Source organism: Morone saxatilis, unplaced genomic scaffold (genome assembly GCF_004916995.1).
Source record: "Morone saxatilis isolate NCDOM2014 unplaced genomic scaffold, NCSU_SB_2.0 Contig7, whole genome shotgun sequence".
Lineage (NCBI taxonomy): Eukaryota > Metazoa > Chordata > Actinopteri > Moronidae > Morone > Morone saxatilis.
The window spans coordinates 15,575,179-15,594,830 of record NW_023340246.1 but is presented as its reverse complement, the minus strand read 5'-3'; the positions used below and the strand labels follow the sequence as shown (position 1 = coordinate 15,594,830).

The 19,652-nt window shown below is 39.7% G+C and overlaps 2 protein-coding genes across 2 annotated transcripts; one reads left to right on the top strand and one right to left on the bottom strand.

Moving 5' to 3' along the window:
• Positions 1-74: 74 nt before the first annotated feature.
• Positions 75-7,522, top strand: nrbp1 (nuclear receptor binding protein 1; the record flags this gene model as incomplete). The annotated part of the gene is given in 16 exon segments (XM_035678817.1): positions 75-197; positions 1,176-1,277; positions 1,371-1,460; positions 1,544-1,584; positions 1,834-1,928; positions 2,367-2,450; positions 2,546-2,604; positions 3,009-3,107; positions 3,209-3,341; positions 3,927-4,017; positions 4,215-4,265; positions 4,594-4,729; positions 4,884-4,937; positions 5,050-5,113; positions 5,585-5,640; positions 5,742-7,522. Coding segments are annotated over 16 exon segments (1,374 nt in total), but the record flags the coding sequence as incomplete, so codon positions are not given.
• Positions 7,523-8,352: 830 nt separating this feature from the next.
• Positions 8,353-19,428, bottom strand: si:dkey-12h9.6 (macoilin-1). Its single transcript, XM_035679236.1, has 11 exons — positions 19,243-19,428; positions 17,581-17,722; positions 17,347-17,473; positions 17,008-17,131; positions 16,638-16,816; positions 14,862-15,327; positions 14,613-14,771; positions 13,458-13,628; positions 12,281-12,407; positions 11,351-11,525; positions 8,353-10,888 (listed from the first exon to the last, which is right to left on the bottom strand). The coding sequence occupies exons 1-11, from the start codon at positions 19,317-19,319 to the stop codon at positions 10,698-10,700; spliced, it is 1,938 nt and encodes a 645-aa protein (XP_035535129.1). The 5' UTR covers positions 19,320-19,428; the 3' UTR covers positions 8,353-10,697.
• Between the last annotated feature and the right edge of the window lie 224 nt (positions 19,429-19,652).

The window sequence follows — 19,652 nt, the reverse complement described above, 5'->3', positions numbered from 1 at the left end:
TTTCTTGTTGTTGTTGTTTTTTTTTACTGTGGCACAGATGAGGCCTGATGCATTGTTTTGTTTCCCTCCTGAAGGTGAATCAGCGAAACGTCCCCGGGATTGATAATGCTTACTTGGCCATGGACACGGAGGAAGGCGTGGAGGTGGTGTGGAACGAGGTCATGTTCTCAGAAAGGAAGAATTTCAAACTACAAGAGGTGGGTGCTGTGCCAGGGTCAGTGTAGAGGAACATGTACAGTGAGGATCATTAGTATGTCAGCAAGAGGGATGGTGTTTGTACCTGCAAAGGGTTCTAAGTGTCCTGATGAAGGGTTTTGAAAGGACTGTGGTGTTTTTGTGTTTGGGTTTCTTTCCGTACTGTGATCTCACTAACAATGTAGAAGCCGACTGGTTTTCATGTCCCCCGTTGGCTTTAAGCTCCTTAGGCAAGTGTTCAGACTTGTTGCTGCCAGCAGCGTAGCAAAGTACATAATGTACCTGAGTATTTGCAGAAACAGTTTTCAGAAATTTGGAGAGGAGGGAGTAAGCAGACCAGAGGAAGTGGTATTTAAGGCTCTGGTTGGCTTATAACTTTTGGCACTTGATGATTTTGCGTCATTCTGAACCAGTTTTTCATTCTCTCTCTTATCTCGGTTGCAGAACTGCGATTAGTTGGAAGATCCCATCTGCTGCTTACTTTTTCTAATAAAATCAGTAAAGCAGAGGGAGTATTTATGTGTTAGAGAGTTACTGGGTTGCCCACAGCTGCTGTAGTTTGAGCTGCTTAGGGACCAATTAGTTCGAGACTGTTTCCAACAGGCAGCTTTTCACTTTTAATACGACTCAAAGAAAATCAGATGTTCTCAGTCTAATGGAGATTTTAATATATATTGTGTCAGACATTGAATGTCTGATGGTCTGTACGGACTTAAGAGTGATGGACACATGTTTACAGCTGTGAGATTTGCATTTGACTTTCTGTCTCATAGTCCAACCTGCTGACCAAGAGCAGGCCGGTTGTTGAGACATTAAGAGCTCACTTGGGCTGAATTGTTCAACTTTATTGCAGTAAAACAAGTAAATCCAACTTAAATTTGACAACATGGATAAAGATGTAAGATTCATAGCTCTAATTTTAGTAATAGTTACATGCTGCTGTGACGTCATGTAGTAATGATTCATCTCTTGTTCCGCAGGAAAAAGTCAAAGCAGTTTTTGACAATTTGATCCAGCTGGAACATTTGAACATTGTGAAGTTTCACAAATACTGGGCAGATGTCAAAGAGAACAGAGCGAGGGTAAGAGATCACTTCCCCCTTTTTAATCAAATCTTATAAAAAGTGTGTAATGGCTTTTATACTAATGTGTTTGTATTTCTTATTTGTCTGCAGGTCATTTTCATCACTGAGTACATGTCCTCAGGAAGTCTCAAACAGTTTTTGAAAAAGACGAAGAAGAACCACAAAACAATGAATGAAAAGGTTGATAAAAATCCTGTTTAGTTTGTTTTTTTACGTATTTTATATGAACTTTTATTCTCAGTAACCTGTTTCTTGTCTGACAGGCCTGGAAGCGCTGGTGCACACAAATACTGTCTGCTCTCAGGTGAGTAAAATAAATAGGTGAATTCCTGTTTGCTGCTTAGTGTTAAAGAACAAATAAATTGTGTTGTTGGGCACTGACATGGTTCACAGTCCAAGTGCCAAGATAGTACATTCACTACAGCTGCAGGCAGTCAGCTTCAGAGTCTTAAAAGAGGCTCGTAAATGTTTGAATTCACAAAGATGTTATTTGTTCCCTTGTGTGGTTGTTGTTTTTTTTTATTGATTTTTACCCTTGTTTGCTTTTCTCCAGCTACCTGCACTCCTGTGAACCTCCCATCATTCATGGCAACCTGACATGTGACACCATCTTCATCCAGCACAACGGCCTCATCAAGATTGGCTCAGGTAGAGATCACTGAAGGCTAGTGATGTAAAGATACAAATATTCAAATTGGTGAGATCAGAAAGTGTGATATCAATCATGGTATCAAAGACTTCAGTTTCACTATTACAAAGAAAAGGAAATATGCATAGTTTTGCACAGTTTCTACCCTACCTTAGAGATAAATTAATTATATAATCTGATAAAGAAAATAGAAGAGATAATATAATATATTCTGAGAAATAAATGAATCTTTTTCAGTCGTAATTTGTCGTCTATCTCATTTTGTTAAAATGAATTGTGAGAGAAGTCGTTTTGTGAACCCAGTGTTGAGTGTATTGTTGGATCCCTACTGAAAGCCAGAGAAATGTTTTAAAAAAATAAGATCAGGAGAATGTACAGACAGTGTTATATTATTATTATTATTATTATCATTAAGGCTTTCTTCCACACTCTTTCAGTTGCTCCAGACACAATCAATAACCATGTGAAAACCTGTCGGGAAGAGCAGAAGAGCCTTCACTTCTTTGCTCCAGAGTATGGAGGTAACATCCTCTCATTTGTTGTTTAACAGCCTGTCATTAGTCTCAGACACCATCGCCTTTCTGTGATATTGACTTCTATATATTTCTGCTTTCAGCTGTTGCCAGTGTTACCACAGCCGTGGATATCTATTCCTTTGGAATGTGCGCCTTAGAGGTGAGAGGAGACCTCGTTCTGCTCTGAGCTGTCAGTCGCACACTGACGAGCATAATCACTCTTTTGTTTAGGGTGAATCTGCTTGATTGGTTAAGACCTGATGGTGTATATATCAATGCATTCGTAACAGAAATGTCTCCCCAGCTTTATGTATGCTTAGTGTTGTTGTGCTGTCACAGAAATAGAAATCAGGATGTCTGTTATCTGTCTTTTGCAAGAAGGGAAATGTGGAAATACAGATTTTAATCATTCAGTCTTTTGTGTAAAAGTCACTTATCAGGTCTACAGTGATGACCAATGTGTCAAAATCCATTATTTAACAGGGGAGAGGCTGCTGTTGAAGTTCTGTGTTTGCATTATTGAATCACTTCCAAACACCTTTCTTTATCCAATCACTTCCTCAGATGGCTGTGTTGGAAATCCAGAGTAATGGAGATTCGTCTTATGTGTCCCAAGAAGCCATAAACAGTGCCATTCAGTCCCTGGAGGACCCATTGCAACGGGTGAGAGGCTGAGGCAACCATTATAGCCTGTATGGCTGTTTGGTGAAGATAAATCCATAATCTAAAGATCGTTCTTTCCCCTCCCCCACCTGCTTTTTCAGGAATTTATCCAGAAGTGTCTGGAGGTCGACCCCAGTAAGCGACCCACAGCCAAGGAGCTGCTGTTTCATCAGGCCTTATTCGAGGTGCCCTTACTGAAGCTGCTGGCTGCACACTGCATCGTCAGCCACCAGCGTGAGTGACAATACACACACACACACAGGGTTTTATCAGTATGAATAATGGATATTAGTGTCTTTCTTTGAAGATAAAGTTGCTGGCTCATTGTTGAAACTCAAATTACAAAAGCAGTTTCTTGTGCATTACAATACTAACTGCTTCCAGACTTAGTAAATATGTCCAAGGCTGCAAAATACACATACAGACGTTTAGAACACACCTAAGACTAGAGGAGGATAGCCTAGATGATATTTTTTCTTATAAAGGTCAAATTGGCCGTTCCCCCCTGTTCATATGGCAGATTGATTGATGAACATTTATTTGCCTTTTATAAACGTAGGCTGCAGCCGTGGTAGAGCTGGTTCCCCATGTACGTAGTTCTTGCTGCAGCCGCCATTGGTTCAAGTCCGATCCTCCCCTCTCTCTCTCCCCATCCTTCTGTCACTCTACAGCTGTCTCTATCAAAAATAAGATTTCTTTTTTATAGGAGGAGTCTGACATGAAGCCCCCATCATGCACAGTCACAAAAATACAACATAAATAATAATCATCATGGGTGAATGCTCTCATCTGATGGCTGTCTTCTCTGTTTACTTGTAGATATGATTCCAGAAAATGCTTTGGAAGAGATGACCAAGAACATGGACCCTAACTTGGTGATTGTTGAGGCCAAGGATGGAGTTCAGATGAAGTAAGTCTGAGTATCATAAAACCATATAACACTGATGTATGGAGATAATGAGATATAAACCCAGAGGAAGGAAGGAGATCTGTGGTAGTGTGTTTGTGGTTTTTTTGTGTGACAAGATTTTGTCTGTCTAGTTTGAATGTTATCCTTTCTGGTCCTGAAGGTTGCAGTTAAATGATACGTTTTTCTTTTTGCTTCAGGCTCTCTCAGTTTCCTGCCCTTGAGCTGGACAAGTTCCTGGAAGATGTAAGGTAAGAAAACTAATTAAAAGCATGTTTGCTGTTGATTTGCCTCCGATTTTGAAGATTCTGGCTGCTGGTAATATTAGGTGGGGAAAGTCGATTGCTCAACCTCTACTGAAACAATCAAGGGCCACAAATGGGAAGTTGTTGTATTGCAGTAAAAATATGTCATAAGTCTGTAAAACATGAAGTAGGGCATCGTATGTACACATATACATGCATAGTCAGCGAAACTCTGGATTTAAAAATATCCCGCCGTGTTCGGGGCACAACTGTGCAGCATTAAATCATCTGCAGTTGTCCTGAAGTTGTGCCTGCTTTTTCTCTGATGTTCCAGGAATGGGATCTATCCTCTGACTGCGTTTGGGGTCCCATGTCCACAGCAACCCCAGCAGGAGGCGGTGAAGTCGCCCATAGTGCCCCCCTCAGTGAAAACCCCAACTCCTGAACCTGCAGAGCTTGAGACCAGGAAGGTAAGATCACAATTTGGTAAATCCCTGCTATTACACAACCTTTACCTTTAAATTATTTGCTTACAGTTTTGGATTTGCTTTTACACACATACATTTGCATGCGCTGCGTGTCAATGTGTTATTTATGGTAAAGCTGTTTTCTGTGGCTTCGCAGGTCCTTCAGATGCAGTGCAATATTGAGCCTGTTGATGAGGGCACCAAGCATCATGTAAGTTTCAATTCTGCCTGTCTGAAAATGTTCCTTCCTCTATTGTCTGTGATATCTGAAAAAGCTTTATGCTTTATGACTTTTAAAATGACTTATTTTATTGTCCCTTCAGCTGACCCTGCTGCTGAAACTTGAGGATAAGTTGAACAGGCACTTAAGCTGTGATTTGTTACCAAGTGAGTATGTTCATTTCTGTCACCCTCAGGTTATTAATGCCTTTATTTGAAATTATTGGAATGATGATGATGATGATGATGATGAAGTGGGTGGAGAGGGAGATGGGGAATAACATGCAGTCTTCCATTGCTGCTGTTTTTGGTGAATTGTTGCTTTTACGGCGCATTAGCATCACCGACTGTTACTTCCTGATTGTATAAATGTATTTCACATCTCACAAGGCTTCTTTAGTTGTGATTGCCGTATGTTGTACTGTAAATACTGGTAGAACATACAGTTCACACTATATGTAAAGCTTGCTCGACAGCACCACAAAAGGAAAGCTCCACAGTACACTTTAATCACTTGAGTAACAAACTTTAAAGGCACATTATTTGATAGTTGGTAATATTTACATGATGCAGTTGTTGCAAAAAAAGGAAAGATGAGGTATCTTCATCCTGTGTTTCTGTGACTGCCTTTTTGTTCAGATGAGAGCGTGCAGGAGCTGGCTGTGGAGCTCGTTCAGCTGGGATTCATCAGTGAGGTAAGTTCATTATCATTATTTTCCTGCTGACCTGAACACTTACCTTGAGGATAAAAACCGCCCCTAAGATATTACTTAACCTCCCTGTCTCTCCATTTCAGGGCGATCAGCCACGACTTGCATCAGTTCTTGAAGAGGCCTTCTCAAAGTTCTACAGCCGTAATGGTTCCCTCAATCCGGTGACTGTTTCCTCGTAGCGGAGGACTCACTAGGCCTTCTTTCAGCCCTCCTCGTCCTCTACAACAGGACTAGCTTTTTGCTTCACCACTGAGTTGCAGGAAAGCCTTTGCGAGGACAGAGGAGGAAGCCTTGGTCTGGTTGCAGATCCTGCAGCCTGTTCTTGTATCTTCTGGTGGGAAAAGCTGCCACTAAGTGGTTGTCGCTTTCTATCTTTTTTTTTTTTTTCCCCTCCCACCCAATACAGCCATCTGCTTCTCTTTTAAAAGGGGAAATCCTAGTTGCAACTTAATGGAAAATACAGATGTTTTCACTTTTTTGGCTTTTTGTTCTTCTGAAGTAGTGAAGAAATGGTGGAGGTGAGCCACATAAAACTGTATAACAGCTGTATTTTCCTTAAGTCAGTATTAAAACTGTATTTTAAACATTTTTACTTACAATTGTTAAATAGTTGTCTGTATGAAGAAAAAAAAGATCTTTGTCCCGGCATACTGAAGTGTATGTATTATGGTGTTGTAAGGTTAATTCTGGTTGTCTGGTTGTCTTTCTCTTGAGCAGCGAGTGAGGCATCTTCCTACCTTGTATCAGTTTTTTTCCCCCGAAGACTCTCGAATGCATCAAGTTAGTAATGCAACAGATGCAACGTCACTTTTACTTTAAAAAATTCTGTAATTATACAACGTAGTCATGAAACATGCAGCTGCAACACAATCGGAAGAGCTACAGCTAAAGTATAAAACTATTTATTTGTGTGTCTTTCCTTGAGTGTGTTCTGTAATTCACTTCCAGCACTAAGGCCGGTGGTTTTTTGAATGTATGCTTTTAGTTGCTCTCTTTCTTTAAATCAAGCTGTTATTTTCTGTGGAAAAAACGGGGGTGTCGTCACTTGACTGTGGTCCAATTACTACTGTAGCTTCTGTTTTTTACAAGTAGCCCATTGCAGCACTTACAGATTAGGACTAGGTCAATAAAAAGTTGTCTTTAGGTGGCGTTTCACACAGGAGAAGGTGGTTAGATCTATGTGAAGATGCTTTATGCGTTCAAGCACGTGATCTGACGGATGTTTTTGTCAGCAGGTTTGGTTGAATGCATGTGTTGCTTTTCTGTGTCTAAATGGAAACTGGTGCATGCAACAAGCTTGCTTCTGGGGTTGGTTTGGTTCGCATTTTAATGATGATGGTGATAGATTTAAAGTAATTTATCATGCGGAAGAAGTTATGTCAGCCTAGACCCATCGACATTTAGATTCTGTGGCTCTGAATCAGTAGTTTCCTTCATGGCTGAGATATTGTGTGCGACACCACAGCGAAAAACTTGCCCTCCCACGTAGATATTCAGTTATTGGCTCGGACCACCCTTCTATGTTAACTGTTTTGAAATCTCTCTGCTAGTTTGCACTGCTGTACACTTTTATATCCTGTATGAAATGTCCCGTGGCCTCTAGCTCCTGCACACTAACAGGAGGAACTTAGATGAATTGGAAATGGTGTCATTAAAAAAAATTTAGTCCGTGATCCAGTCTCGTCTACTCTATGCTGTGACTACCTTCTGACAGGGTCTGTAGATACTGCGAGATACAAGTGTGGGGACTGCCTGGCATGCTTGTAACCATCTTGTACACTGTATGCTGGACACTGTGCTCTGTTTCTGCAACGCATTTACCCTCTTTTTTCACTTCCTGAAATAAAAATTTACAGCACTTCAAGGTCTTTGTTTGGTGTTGTCTTGTGTTGGTCAAAAGTTCATGGCTGCTGTATGAGGGGATTTCCACCTATACACAAAACCACACAATAAGCTTTATACTGAAAATTCCCTGTTCAAGGGAAAGTATGTTTTTTAGAAGAGCTGCTTTTCCCTGTTTATGTAGGATGGTGTGTACTTTTCTACCTAGCTATAGCTAATGTCTGTACATGCAGTACTTTTGCTGTTTGGGGCAATACAAATAGACTACACAAGTGGTCAAATTCACGCAAATTACACAAAGTGAAGATTTGCTTGGCTTTCAATCTGAAGACACCATTATAAAGTGAAAAGGAGTTCCACAAGGATCTGTTCTTGGTCCACTTAAATGTGTGTATGGTGTATGAGTGTGTCTGTTGGAATGATTTCATTAGTTTCCGCATTGTTTACAATCTACAAACATTCCAGTCTGAAAACTCATGTCAAGCACTTTTTTATACATACATAAATGTCTACTTAACCTCCTCAGATGTACCGAGATTCAGGATTGCTGGCTCACTAACTCTAGATACAATTCTGGAGAGTTTAACCTCTTTGGGACAAAAAAAAATGGAAGATCAGGTGCCTGACTTTCAAGGGAAGGTTGACATTCTGCCATATCTCTTATACTTGGCAGACATATAGCCAATGCCAGTCAGTATGAGGAGGCCTCTCTTGTGCCTTGTGTTTGGTTTTCTATGGGGTGGGAGATACAAGTATATGGCGAGTTATCTTTCCGATTTGAAAACAGTTTGAGGTTTAAAGTCAAATAATTCACACACAAACACACAAATGAGACCAAATTCAATTGTTTAAATTATTTATACAAAAAACCCATCCTGGTGTCTCAGGAGTGTGATCTCTACTCTCAGAGCATCACTGTTTCAATTCATTATTTGTTCAAAATGTTAAGAAACTGTAGCCCTTGTACAAGTATATTCATGTACATACTTAAAGTCACAATGTGTGCTCAAATAACAGTTGAATAAAACACATTTCATGCTGACGAACACATTGCCGTACAAAATTACAGCAGTATAATAAAAGTACAGCAAGACTAAAAAATATTTTTTTATATAAAACACCCTAGAAACATACTCTAAATAAAAAGCTACCAAAATGGTGACATCCAGTTCATGAGTAGTTTTCAGCTGCGTGGGCATTTTTCAATTCTGTACATTGTGAGTAAAAAAAAAGAAACAAAAAGAAAGAAACAAAAAAACTACAAAAACAGTACATAGCACTTCAATTCAAACACATTACTCTTTCACATTAAATTTGTGTTTTACTTCCCAGTTTGAAAGTAATGTATATAGGCACAGTAATTAAATTTACGACCCACGTTAGGTCAACACCATTCCTTATTTGTTATGCACAACTTTAACTCAGGGACAAAGTCTAATTCTGGCCGACCAAAATAAATAAATAAATAAATAAATAAATAAAAGTTGCAAACGTTCAGTTTGCTTTCTCACCCTTCGTCTTTTTTCCAAGGGTTTGCCATTGTGGAGCTGAGAGCTGCTGTACATCAAAATGTAACTGTCAGTTCAAACAAAGAGAGATAATCGCAGCTCCTCAACTTTATCACTCCAACAACTAAACATCACTGTTAATAGTTTTTACAGAAACTCCCAGATTACAGCCGGGAAGATTCATACAAAAACCTCTTAAATCAAAAGAGATTTTGATTTAAGAGACGGGTCTCATTCCAAATAACATTTAGAGGTTTTAAACTTGACGAACCCACGACTCTCATCTGAATTTCAGCACAATTTCAAATCACCTTAATCCACTATTTACAGGCACTGACAAGAGCATCTTGTTGCATACTTTACTTAAAAGTTAAGAATATGCTAATGCTGTTGGTTAATAAGTATATTTATGCTTTGAGAGAATTCTATATAGAATTGGACCTAACATTTGTATCTAATCAAATAAAGGTTTTATTTAATTTTTAAAATCCAAAGGAAGCCCATAAACACGACTACCATAACTAGGGCTTGGAGATAATTATAATTAATGTTATAATTTCTCTATAAATATATTGAGACATTGTTCACAGTTCTGATGTCTAAATGAACACATTTTACTAAAATATGTGACAGCAGGAAATCTTTAATAATAATATTTGATTGGGGCTCAACCACAGGGAACAAAGAATATGGAGTTAATGTTGGCTGAATTCCATTTAGCTGCTTCAGTTTCAGGGTCCTAGTATTGTTCATGCTGGCTAATCACAGCTCACTTGGACACAAGTAGATGTCTGTGGTTTATAGGCTTATTAGATCCTTTTGTTCTAATATATATATATTTACTAAAGAGGATTTGGCTCAAGATTTTAACATTTCATCATGTTAGTTTAAACTCTTTAGTCAAATCAAGATCAGTCTGTAATGATTGAAACAGAGGTTAGTATCGTCTCTAAAGTCTTACAACTTTGTAAGTACAATTCTTCTGATGAAGACATAAATAATATCGAGTGGTTAGTTTTACTTTTATACCAAGAAAAACAAGAGTTGTGGAGAGTCATCAGGTCTTTTAAGGCAACAGTCAGTAACTTGTTAGTGGATCCGTTGGGTATCTACCCGTCAATTTTGAACTGTGACATGAGTAAAACGGAAAATTCACGATCACTGATCTGAGATCTGAGTTTCTGGCAATAGACGAGAGAGGCAGAACAATTGGGCGCAGCTGTTTTTGACCAGAGTTAACAGGACTCATGAACTTAGAAACACTTGTTTTGTCTCCTGTGTGAAACCAGATTTTACACAAATCTACAGGATCTGAATCTGAACAAATGTTTGTCCTTTTCTCTGGCGCATCCCAACGTAAATGGTTCGTACTGTTAGGACAACTGTATCTTAACATAAAAAGTGTGCCTACAGCAGCTCTGCATATCAGATATCCTATTTTGGAGTGAAACTCTTGATGTGTGATGAATCAGGAAATATATGTAATAATGTCAGGTTAGCACCATCAGTGCAGCGAAAGGCATTCGACTTGTGGAGGATCATTCTGGTTCCACTCATGGCTGGAAGTAGTTGACTTCGTGGTGTCATTTAGCTCTGTAATAAAATCCATTAGCCTCTTCCCTTGATTGTTTTATAATGAGGGGGTTTGCCAAAGAGGTCTGAGGATCAGAAAAAAAGCGATGACATCCTTTATTTCTTTAAACACTGGTACATCAGTGCTCGTGGATTCAGCATGTAGCGCTCAGAGTTGAGTAACTTGGTGAGATACTGCGGCACGGGAGGCCGAGGGGCCATGTAGGATACGCCGGGACTGACGGCCATCACCTCTGCAATCTTCTGCTTCATCTCCCTTATCTCGCGGTCCTGCTTCATCACTTTATCTGACGGACGGACGGACAGAGACAACATATGAGGGAATGGATAATGCAGGATGAAGCAACAATCATATTTCAAGTCATTTATGAACTATAATGTGTTGAAAAGTTGGATTCATTATTATTGGAGTTATTCTCTTTCCTCAGGTTTCCCAAGTACAAAAACTACTACTATGTAAAGTTTATATGGTAGTTGGGATGAAATAAATTCAAATCCCCTTAATCCAAAGAGGAAATATGCAAAGTTTCAATCCAGTCTGATAACAAAGGTATAGTTATCATGTTTATGTAGTGCCATCTATGGGCAAATTACTATACACTTTTGCAGAATGTATCAAAGTTAATGTGTACGTCTGTCACATAAATGTGGCTGCAGTTGCACAATGTTACAGTAGTTTATGTAAAACAGGCCTCACTTATGGCAGCCAGTTAAGAGAATAACAAGATATCAAAAAACAAACTTATTACCTTGAGCAATTTCCAGCTGCCTGCGGGCGTCTCCCAGAGCCGAGAACAGGTCCAGTTTGATGCGAGTCTCAGCGCTCAGGTTGTACTCCAGATGTTGAGCCTTCTCCTGCATGGCTGACAGAGTGGACAGCAGCATGTCTGTCTCTTTCTCCACACAGCGGTACTTTCCCAAAGCCTGAGTCCAAAAGAGGAGAAGACATTAAACAGTAAGAACATGTGTAAAACGTCAAAACACCAATCAAACCACGTGCGATGACCACCTGAGGTACTCGCTGCTTTGGTTTCCTAAGTGTTTCTAACTTTTAAAAATGTAATTGTGATGTGTCCTTTTGCCTTCATGGACATGTTTCTTTTTCATCCACTTAGGGAACCAAAGCGCCACAGAGAAAAACAGCTTCCACATACTGATGATGAATCGGCCAGCCGTTCAAAAAACATGAGAGCTGCACATTATTAGAGAGATACTCTGAGGGGATGATTCTTTCTGCGTTCACATCGACATTTAACGGTTTCTTGCAGTTTTTGAGGGAGTTGACCTGTACTCTTCTTTTAAAGCAGTGCAATGTTTTTCATGAAAGACCTGGCTTCTGTTTCAGCATGCTTCAATGGAGAGTATGTCACTAGAAATGAAATCAAATACCACACAGTACAACAATGTACACACCTGATGTCAAAAACAACAACAAAAGGAAACAACCATACAATGTTACTGCATACTGGTATGATGACAAAGTGCAATGTGTTGACTGCAGGCCAAAACAAATCAAAATACTAAATGCCTCCATGAAAACCATTCAGTATTTGACTAAAGTTCACAAACACAAAGAATCATAGACAGAAACCGAGGACAAACCAAGTACTGCACCACTTGAGACTCACAGACACTTAAACTCACAAGTTCATTCCCAAATAGTGTAAAAAAAAAGATACCTCAATATCACTCTCTAGATCTACCACACGACTCTCTTTCACTTGATACTCCAGCTGTAGTTGTTTGAACTCTGTCTCTAGATCTTTAACTCTTTTCCTTAACATTTGGGTTTCACAGTGTTCCTGCCTGGTGTAGAAGATGGAAAAGATAACAGTTTTGAGCTGTTAAAGAGAGCGATTTCATTGGGAATAAAGATCGGTTCACACAGAAAGAAACATTTCATTTTTCATTTTTTACATTGGTCTTGTTTTTTGTTTTTTTAATATTATGTAATGAAGATAGTTACACAAAATACAAGACATACAATATATTAACAATTTGTAAAAAAAAAATGTCAACCCTGTGTGCTTCCCAAAGGTTGACGTAACACACACAGAATAATAAGAAAATACAGCAGATACTGGTTATATAAGTAAAGACTGAGAGGGATTATGTTTTAATGAGTCTATACATTGTTTTTTTTTGGTTTTGTTTTTGGGGGGAATCCAACCTAGTATACCTATAATGAGAAAGTCAATATCAATCATCATATCATGTCACTGTCATATCTGTACTTTCAACATAAGGCTACAGTTAGCTTAGCTTAGCATAAAGACAGAAAACAGGGGAAAACAGCTAGCCTGGCTCTGTCCAAAGGGAACTATACCTGCCTACCCTCTAAAGCTCACTAATTGAGTTTAAATTAAGTTATAGCTCATTTTCTATTTATTTGGCATACAAAGACCAAAGTGTGGACTATTTCTTGGCTGGCCACAGAGACTCCTGTGAAACCACAAAAAGGTGTTATTAACTATGTTACGTGTACAAATGAATCTAATAGGATATATCGTGTTAATTATTGAGCTTTAAAGGTGCATGTAGGCAGATTTTCTTACCTTTGGAAAGAGCCATTCTAGCTGTTTTCCCCTGTCTTTATGCTAAGCTAAGCTAACAAACGGATGGCTCCAGCTTCACACTGAGTGCACAGACATGAATGTGGTATCAATCTCTTAATCTAACTCTCGACAAGAAAGCAAACAAGCATATTAAAACTATTTCTACAAACGTGTGTCCGTACACTCACAGCACCATTTAACAATAATCAGTAGAAAACAAATGCAGATCCAGTTTTACTTTCCAGGCACAAAGCAGCTTCAGAAACAAGGAACTGTAAAGGTTTTGATATGTGTAACGTACCTGTTTGTTAGACTCCGTGCTGTGCTGGCTGCGTCCTCCAGTTTCTGAGCCTGAAGCTCAGCCAACTGTTTCTCAACAGAGAGTCTGGCCTCCGTCTCCGCTCTGGTCTTCTTCTCCAGCATCGCACTGCTCTGTTTGTCCCTCTGCTTGGTTTTAGTCAGACACAGAATCCTGGAAAGGGAAAAAACATTAAACTCGCTTTAAATAACGTCAAAAACAACACCATAAATAACTGCGTTACTGCAACTTCAGAACGCCTTGAAAACAGATCATCCTTGTGGTTGCTGAGTCACTGGAGAGCGCCTTGCTTTAAAAACTGGAGCACGTCTTATCACAACTGTGCATAACACGCTCATCTCGAACAGGATTTAAAGCCTCTGGCTGCTGGATGAGAATTCAACTGTTCAACTGTAACTGGATGGACGAAAGTATCATGTTTTTCAGCACTGTTTTTAGCTTTGAGTACTAATCGGTTTTTCCACATAAAACTGTGGAGTCACATTACTATTGTGAGACACATACTCACATTCACAATAAGCAAAATAAAGCCTAACCCTGCATTAATCATCTGAATCTCGCTCTGTAAAAGTATTCAACTATTAAAAATTAATCAGCAACCATTTTAATAATGGATTAGTTGTCAAAAGTTCCAAAATTTACAAATTTCGGCTTCTAAATTGTGATTTTTCTTTTGCTGTTCTTACTCTACTGTGACAGTAAATTGGACATCTTTGGGTTTTGGATTGAATAATAGCAAAATACAAAAAAACAGACTAATCAAAGTATCCATTATAAGTTATAATTGAACAATGTTGTAAATCAACAATCAAAGAAAGTGGATAGGTGAGAGTGTGAGTGTTACCTTCATACATTAGAATATTTACTATATATATATATATATATGTGTGTATATGTTCCGATTTATTTATGAATAAGAATTATGAGCCACAATCCCTAAATATACTTTTATGTGATATAAATTATGATCCAGCTTAAAAGACATTCATCAAAAACATCTGACCAGAAAACTGTTTTCTTTCTGCTTGCATTCATCTCAGTCTTACTCTTTCATTAACAGACTGATGTAATGTGTAAAACAGCCCACAGAAGGAGCCAAAGACAAGCGTTTGGCAGCGTATCAGGTAGATGACTCACTTGCTCTGGAGCAGCATGTTGGACTGTCTGAGCAGGGAAACCTCTGGTCTCAGGCTCCTCTCGCTGTTGGTCAAGTTGCAGATGTGACTACGCAGCTCCTGCTCGCTCTGCCTGCTCGTCTGCAGCTCGCCCTTCAGCCTCCTCAGCTCCTGCTCCAGCCTGAGAGACAATAATAAAGGTTGAGTTACAGGGAGTGAAAGAGCAATGATTTCACTAAAACTGTTTGAACTGAAGTCAATAGTGGCATACTTGTTCATGTGTTCAGCGTGGTAATTCTGAGCTGCTGTGGCTGTGCTCTTGTCTGTTGCGTCCCGGTTAGGGCTGACTGTCTTTGAGCTGGATCTCTGTTTCTTCTCAGTCCTCCCAGCAGGTGGCGAAGGAGTGTTTGTGCTGCCTCTGCTGGCTTTTGGCGAGGAGCTTTTAGTCGGCCGTGTGGCTTTGCTTCCTGGCTCATCTTGAGGTAGATTTTCTGGGGTCGTAGAAGATTCCGGTCCTCCTGCCCCGCAGTGAAGCAGATCTCTGGACTCGCCAGGTTTGGATGATGACGGCCGCCGGTTTGATTCGGCTGACCTCACCTCCTGTGTTCCTTTCTCTGTCGCTCTCTCCTCACTGCGGATCTGGAGGCAGTCCACAGTGTGTCCCTCATCGTGGGCCACGACAGCGCCGTTCTGACACTGGTACTGAGTCGACTCAGACTTTATCTTCCATTTAGAGCCTGCAAGTACAGGCAGAAACAAGAAGAAGGTAATATCCCCATTCTGCTATGATCTCAATTGTGCACACGGGAAACAGTGCAAATACATTTTCAGTCTGCTGTCTTCAAAAGTTAATTTGCTGCATTTAGGTATTACGAAGTCGAAAGGATTCCTCTCCCGGAAACTTGACTGACTGATATGTACTCTAACTGACCTCCTCTGGTATTTAGAGCAGAAAACAAGGCATTAGAGGCATGAAAATAAGTAGCAGTCCTCTTATTATTGTTCTACTGCCACAAAACAACAACACCCTTACAGACAGCGTCCTGCCCCGGCTTGGGTACGTTGTATAACGGTTAAAATTAATATTTATTTAAGTTTACAGGTATGGGAACGGGTAAAAGTAAATGGGCAGCGAATGCAAACAAGTGAATGTGTTGTTTTTCTGGAGAAATCATAAATATAAATGACAATCTATTTTTAACATCTTAATCAGCTAACTTTTATCAAAACTAATCAGCCTGCAGGAATTTTCTGAATTCTGCAAGCTCGCACATCCTCTCTCTGCAGCAGGAGCTCAGGTACCAGTTGACAGAAACTCTTCTAAGAACACAACTCTCAAACTGCCAAAACAGGAAGACAAGGACGCTATGACTCAGTTTGCGGAAATGTGTTTTTTTTGGTGCCAGGACATCCGATCGTTGGAAACTATGTATGGCTGGGCCTGTGGACGCAGCAGCATCATAGTGAGTTCAGTTAGCCGGTGATTGACTCCGCCAAACAGACTGCAGTTAATTATTTCTATATGCTAACACTTCTAACTGTGCATGTAAAAATACGACTGTGTGTCTTTATATTAACCTACTGAGCTATACGGGCACAAACTCTATTTGCATTTTGGGGGGGAACTGTGATTGTCTCTGAGCAACATCCGCTGCCATGTGTCATAATTTTCACCTGGATGAAATAAAACAGAGATAATTGCATTGTGTAAGAACTCCCTCATTGGCATGACTCATCGCCTGTAGAGTGAATTAACTTGTAAAATCAGTGGGTGACGTACGGCTGTATTATTAGAACTGTAGAAAATGCATGAAAGTAATAATAATTTTCAGTAACAATTTATAATTGTCTATGTTAACACCCAGTTTTTGAGTCCACCCACAGTGCATTTGGAATAAACAGTACAGTACTGAGTGGTTACTTTAAACGATGATCACACAAACAAAAGAGCAGTGTCTCCACTGGACTAGACTGGCAAACTAAAATAAATTAGATTGTAAAAATGCTGGATGTAAGCGTGTATAGATGAACGAAGCAGAAGACTCACTGCTGCTGCCATCTGTGCCAGTCTTGGGGTAAACCTGCAGGCCTGGAGGGAGCGAGTGCTGCAGGAGGTGCATGTGGAAGTCGTTCTCGCTCTGCACTGATTTCTGTATGCGCAGCTTGAAGATGTTGGTAAAATAGCAGGTGGCATAAAACCCCAGATACACCACAGGATATCCAATGCTGGAAGTGAATACAAAGGGGAGAAGACACATATAAACACATCTCGGCTAACATATTTCTGCTCTTAATAGTTACTCTAATCATTCCATTCATCACAGAGGGGAGTAATAAAGATGTGAAACTGAATCGGCTCAATTAATTTAAGTGAGAAATCTAAATTCTGATAAAAGGGTGATTTTAAATCAACATACCAGTGTGCAGCAAATAGATGAGACAGGTTGGCGTGAGAGGTTTTCAGGTCTTTGAGTCGAAGTGAAGCTTCTGTGTACACGAGCAGAATCCACAGCGACACTGTCGATATGCAGATGCCTTTTTCTGCAGAAACATGTGAAATAATCAGACATGAAGAAAGACTCACTACTAATTCAGTTAAATTAGGGAGGCACCAATCGGGAAATTCTGGGCCAATATCAGTGTTTAAAGTAACCTTTTTTTGTTGTTATTTATTTGACTTTTTTGCCAGGGAAACAAAGAAATCTGATACTTATTAAATATAATATATATAATCATATGTGTGGGCAAATACTCACCTGTGTGCCATATGTAATTGAATAATACATAGGTGCTCGCCACAAAGAACAGCCAATGCAAAGGAACAAAAATTAAACAAAAGATGTCCAGAGTGAAGGCCGCACAAACAAAAACAACACAAATAACCTGCAAACAAAGAAAACATTCATTTCAGTAAAGACGTGTTTGATTAAGTCCGTGTGATTGTCATCATCTGGAACTACTTGCACACAACAGCAGGGGGTGTTTCTCACCAGCCCGTGGCAGTGGAAAGTGGTGTATACGCTCCCAAAGAAGAGCCAGCACGGCCACAGATACTCCAGTCTGAATTCGAGGATGAAATCTGCCAGCAGCACCAGCGTCCACATCATCATAAACTTCAGGACGGTGTACGCGCTGCGCAGAGACAGAGGGACAGTCAAAAGTCTGTCACTGTTACTATCATACAGGGGGGTGTGTTCAATGTTCAGTTTGGATAAATATGAAACAAAACGTGGATTATAGCTTCTGATTCTAGTAAATAATGACACTTTAGATACAAGGAATTAAACACACACACACACACAAAAGGGAACAAGACTGGGAATCTGATAAATGTCGCTGAAGCTCTAATTGAGCAGCTGCATCTTGAAAACGGCGTTTAAGTGGGGCGCTAAAAGAACAATGACTGCTCCTTCGTTCGTTCTATTAGGCGACCACGAGCCAAAACAGGGGCTGTGGTTTCCTCCTTTGTTCCCGCTCATCCATAGGCTGCTATCACATCACCCCTTCTTTGTTTGGTAACCATGGCAATATTTCATCTGGAGGAGAGAGGGAGCACCACAGCATCCTACTGCACATAGTTCACGTCTCCCTTTTAATGGTACTGATAGATAAAGTGCATTTTAATTTATCTTAAAGGTCTTTTATGATAGATGCTACATATGGAAGGTATTTCACAACTATAAAACACAGTATTTTATCTAAATAAGAGTGGGGGAAGCAATCGAGGACCGCAGCATTTTTAATTCTTAATACAAGTTCATATTTGTCCCTTTTTAATGTTACTGTAGGAATGTTTTTTAATTTTTTTTAATCTCACTGGTATTTTAAATTTAAATGCCAAATATGCAAACACTAAATAAACAAACAAACACAATATTCAATCTTTAAGAGTAGAGAGGGAGAGAAAAGGGAGGACTATAGCATTTAAAATTCTTTAAAGAAGTTTATACATAAGTATAAATAAATTATTATTAAAATAGTGTATTTTAATTTATCCTACAGATATTTTTAATCATATCAGACAAATTATTGCAAGTTATTCCATAATAAAATAAATAATTACATATCATGAAAACACCCTTAAAAGAAGAATTATTATATTATATATATTTTAAAATGACACAATATGGACCTGTTTTCTATAAATGTGAAATAATTCAGTTAAAAACAAGTGGTTCTCCTGAGGCAATCTTTTCTTGTCTGGACGTCTGTCTAGACGCTTCTAAATTATTATTTTTTTCATGTGCAAAAAATGAGCAGCTTTTCTTTCCTGGAAACACACAGCTGCTAATATTTTAATACCACAGCGTATAAGTCTGAGGACACACAGGAGAGACGAGCGGATGAAAACAGCCTGAAAGCAGAAAGCAGGCCGACGTTAACTTGCACAGCTGCAGAATTTTCTGCCTTTTTTCTGTAAACAAATGAAGTAACTCTCAGTCTCCGCAGTCCAGCCCTGCAGGAAAGCCTTCCATTAAAACCTCCAGGGTCTGGGTTCATTTATTAAAGAAGAAAAAACCAACAAATAACGTGATGAAGTGATGCGAGGCAGGCAGACACAGACAGGTGACGACGGCTGAAATTCACACAAAGACGGACACCACAACAAAAGCAGCCTCCGCCAGGCGACCGCGGCGGCTGCAGCTCGGTACCTCTCCGACAGCTTCTCCGTTATCTTCAGCTTCTTCATTTTCCGTAGCCTGTTCGCGTCCACATAACGTTTCTTCATCTTATGGCTTCTGCTCCCTCCGTGCTGTTTTTATTGTGCTTTTACAACAGCAGCAGCAGAAACAGCAGCGGCGAGGAGGAAAAGAAACACACAGAAAATAACAGAGAAAGAGAGAGATCCCTCCTTGTGGAAGAGGATGTTCAGTTCAACCTGTGATTATGACTGAGCGTCCTGCGCATGCTCAGTGGGTGTTGTACCTACAAGTGTTCATCGCAGGAGGGGAGCAGATGAACATCGTGTTACACTGATGTTGCGTTGATTGGTGTTGTGGGCCTTTTTCACAGCAGCCATTTTGATATGAAGTAAGTAGGGTAAATCGCAGGTGTTCGCGGT

Excerpts from the sequence above, each read along its gene's own strand:
- si:dkey-12h9.6 (XM_035679236.1), bottom strand. The coding sequence starts at position 19,319 with ATGAAGAAACGTTATGTGGACGCGAACAGGCTACGGAAAATGAAGAAG. Across the intron at positions 17,723-19,242 it reads ACGGAGAAGCTGTCGGAGAG|CGCGTACACCGTCCTGAAGT; the intron begins GTACCGAGCTGC and ends GTCTCTGCGCAG. Across the intron at positions 14,772-14,861 it reads CACGCTGAACACATGAACAA|GCTGGAGCAGGAGCTGAGGA; the intron begins GTATGCCACTAT and ends ATTGTCTCTCAG.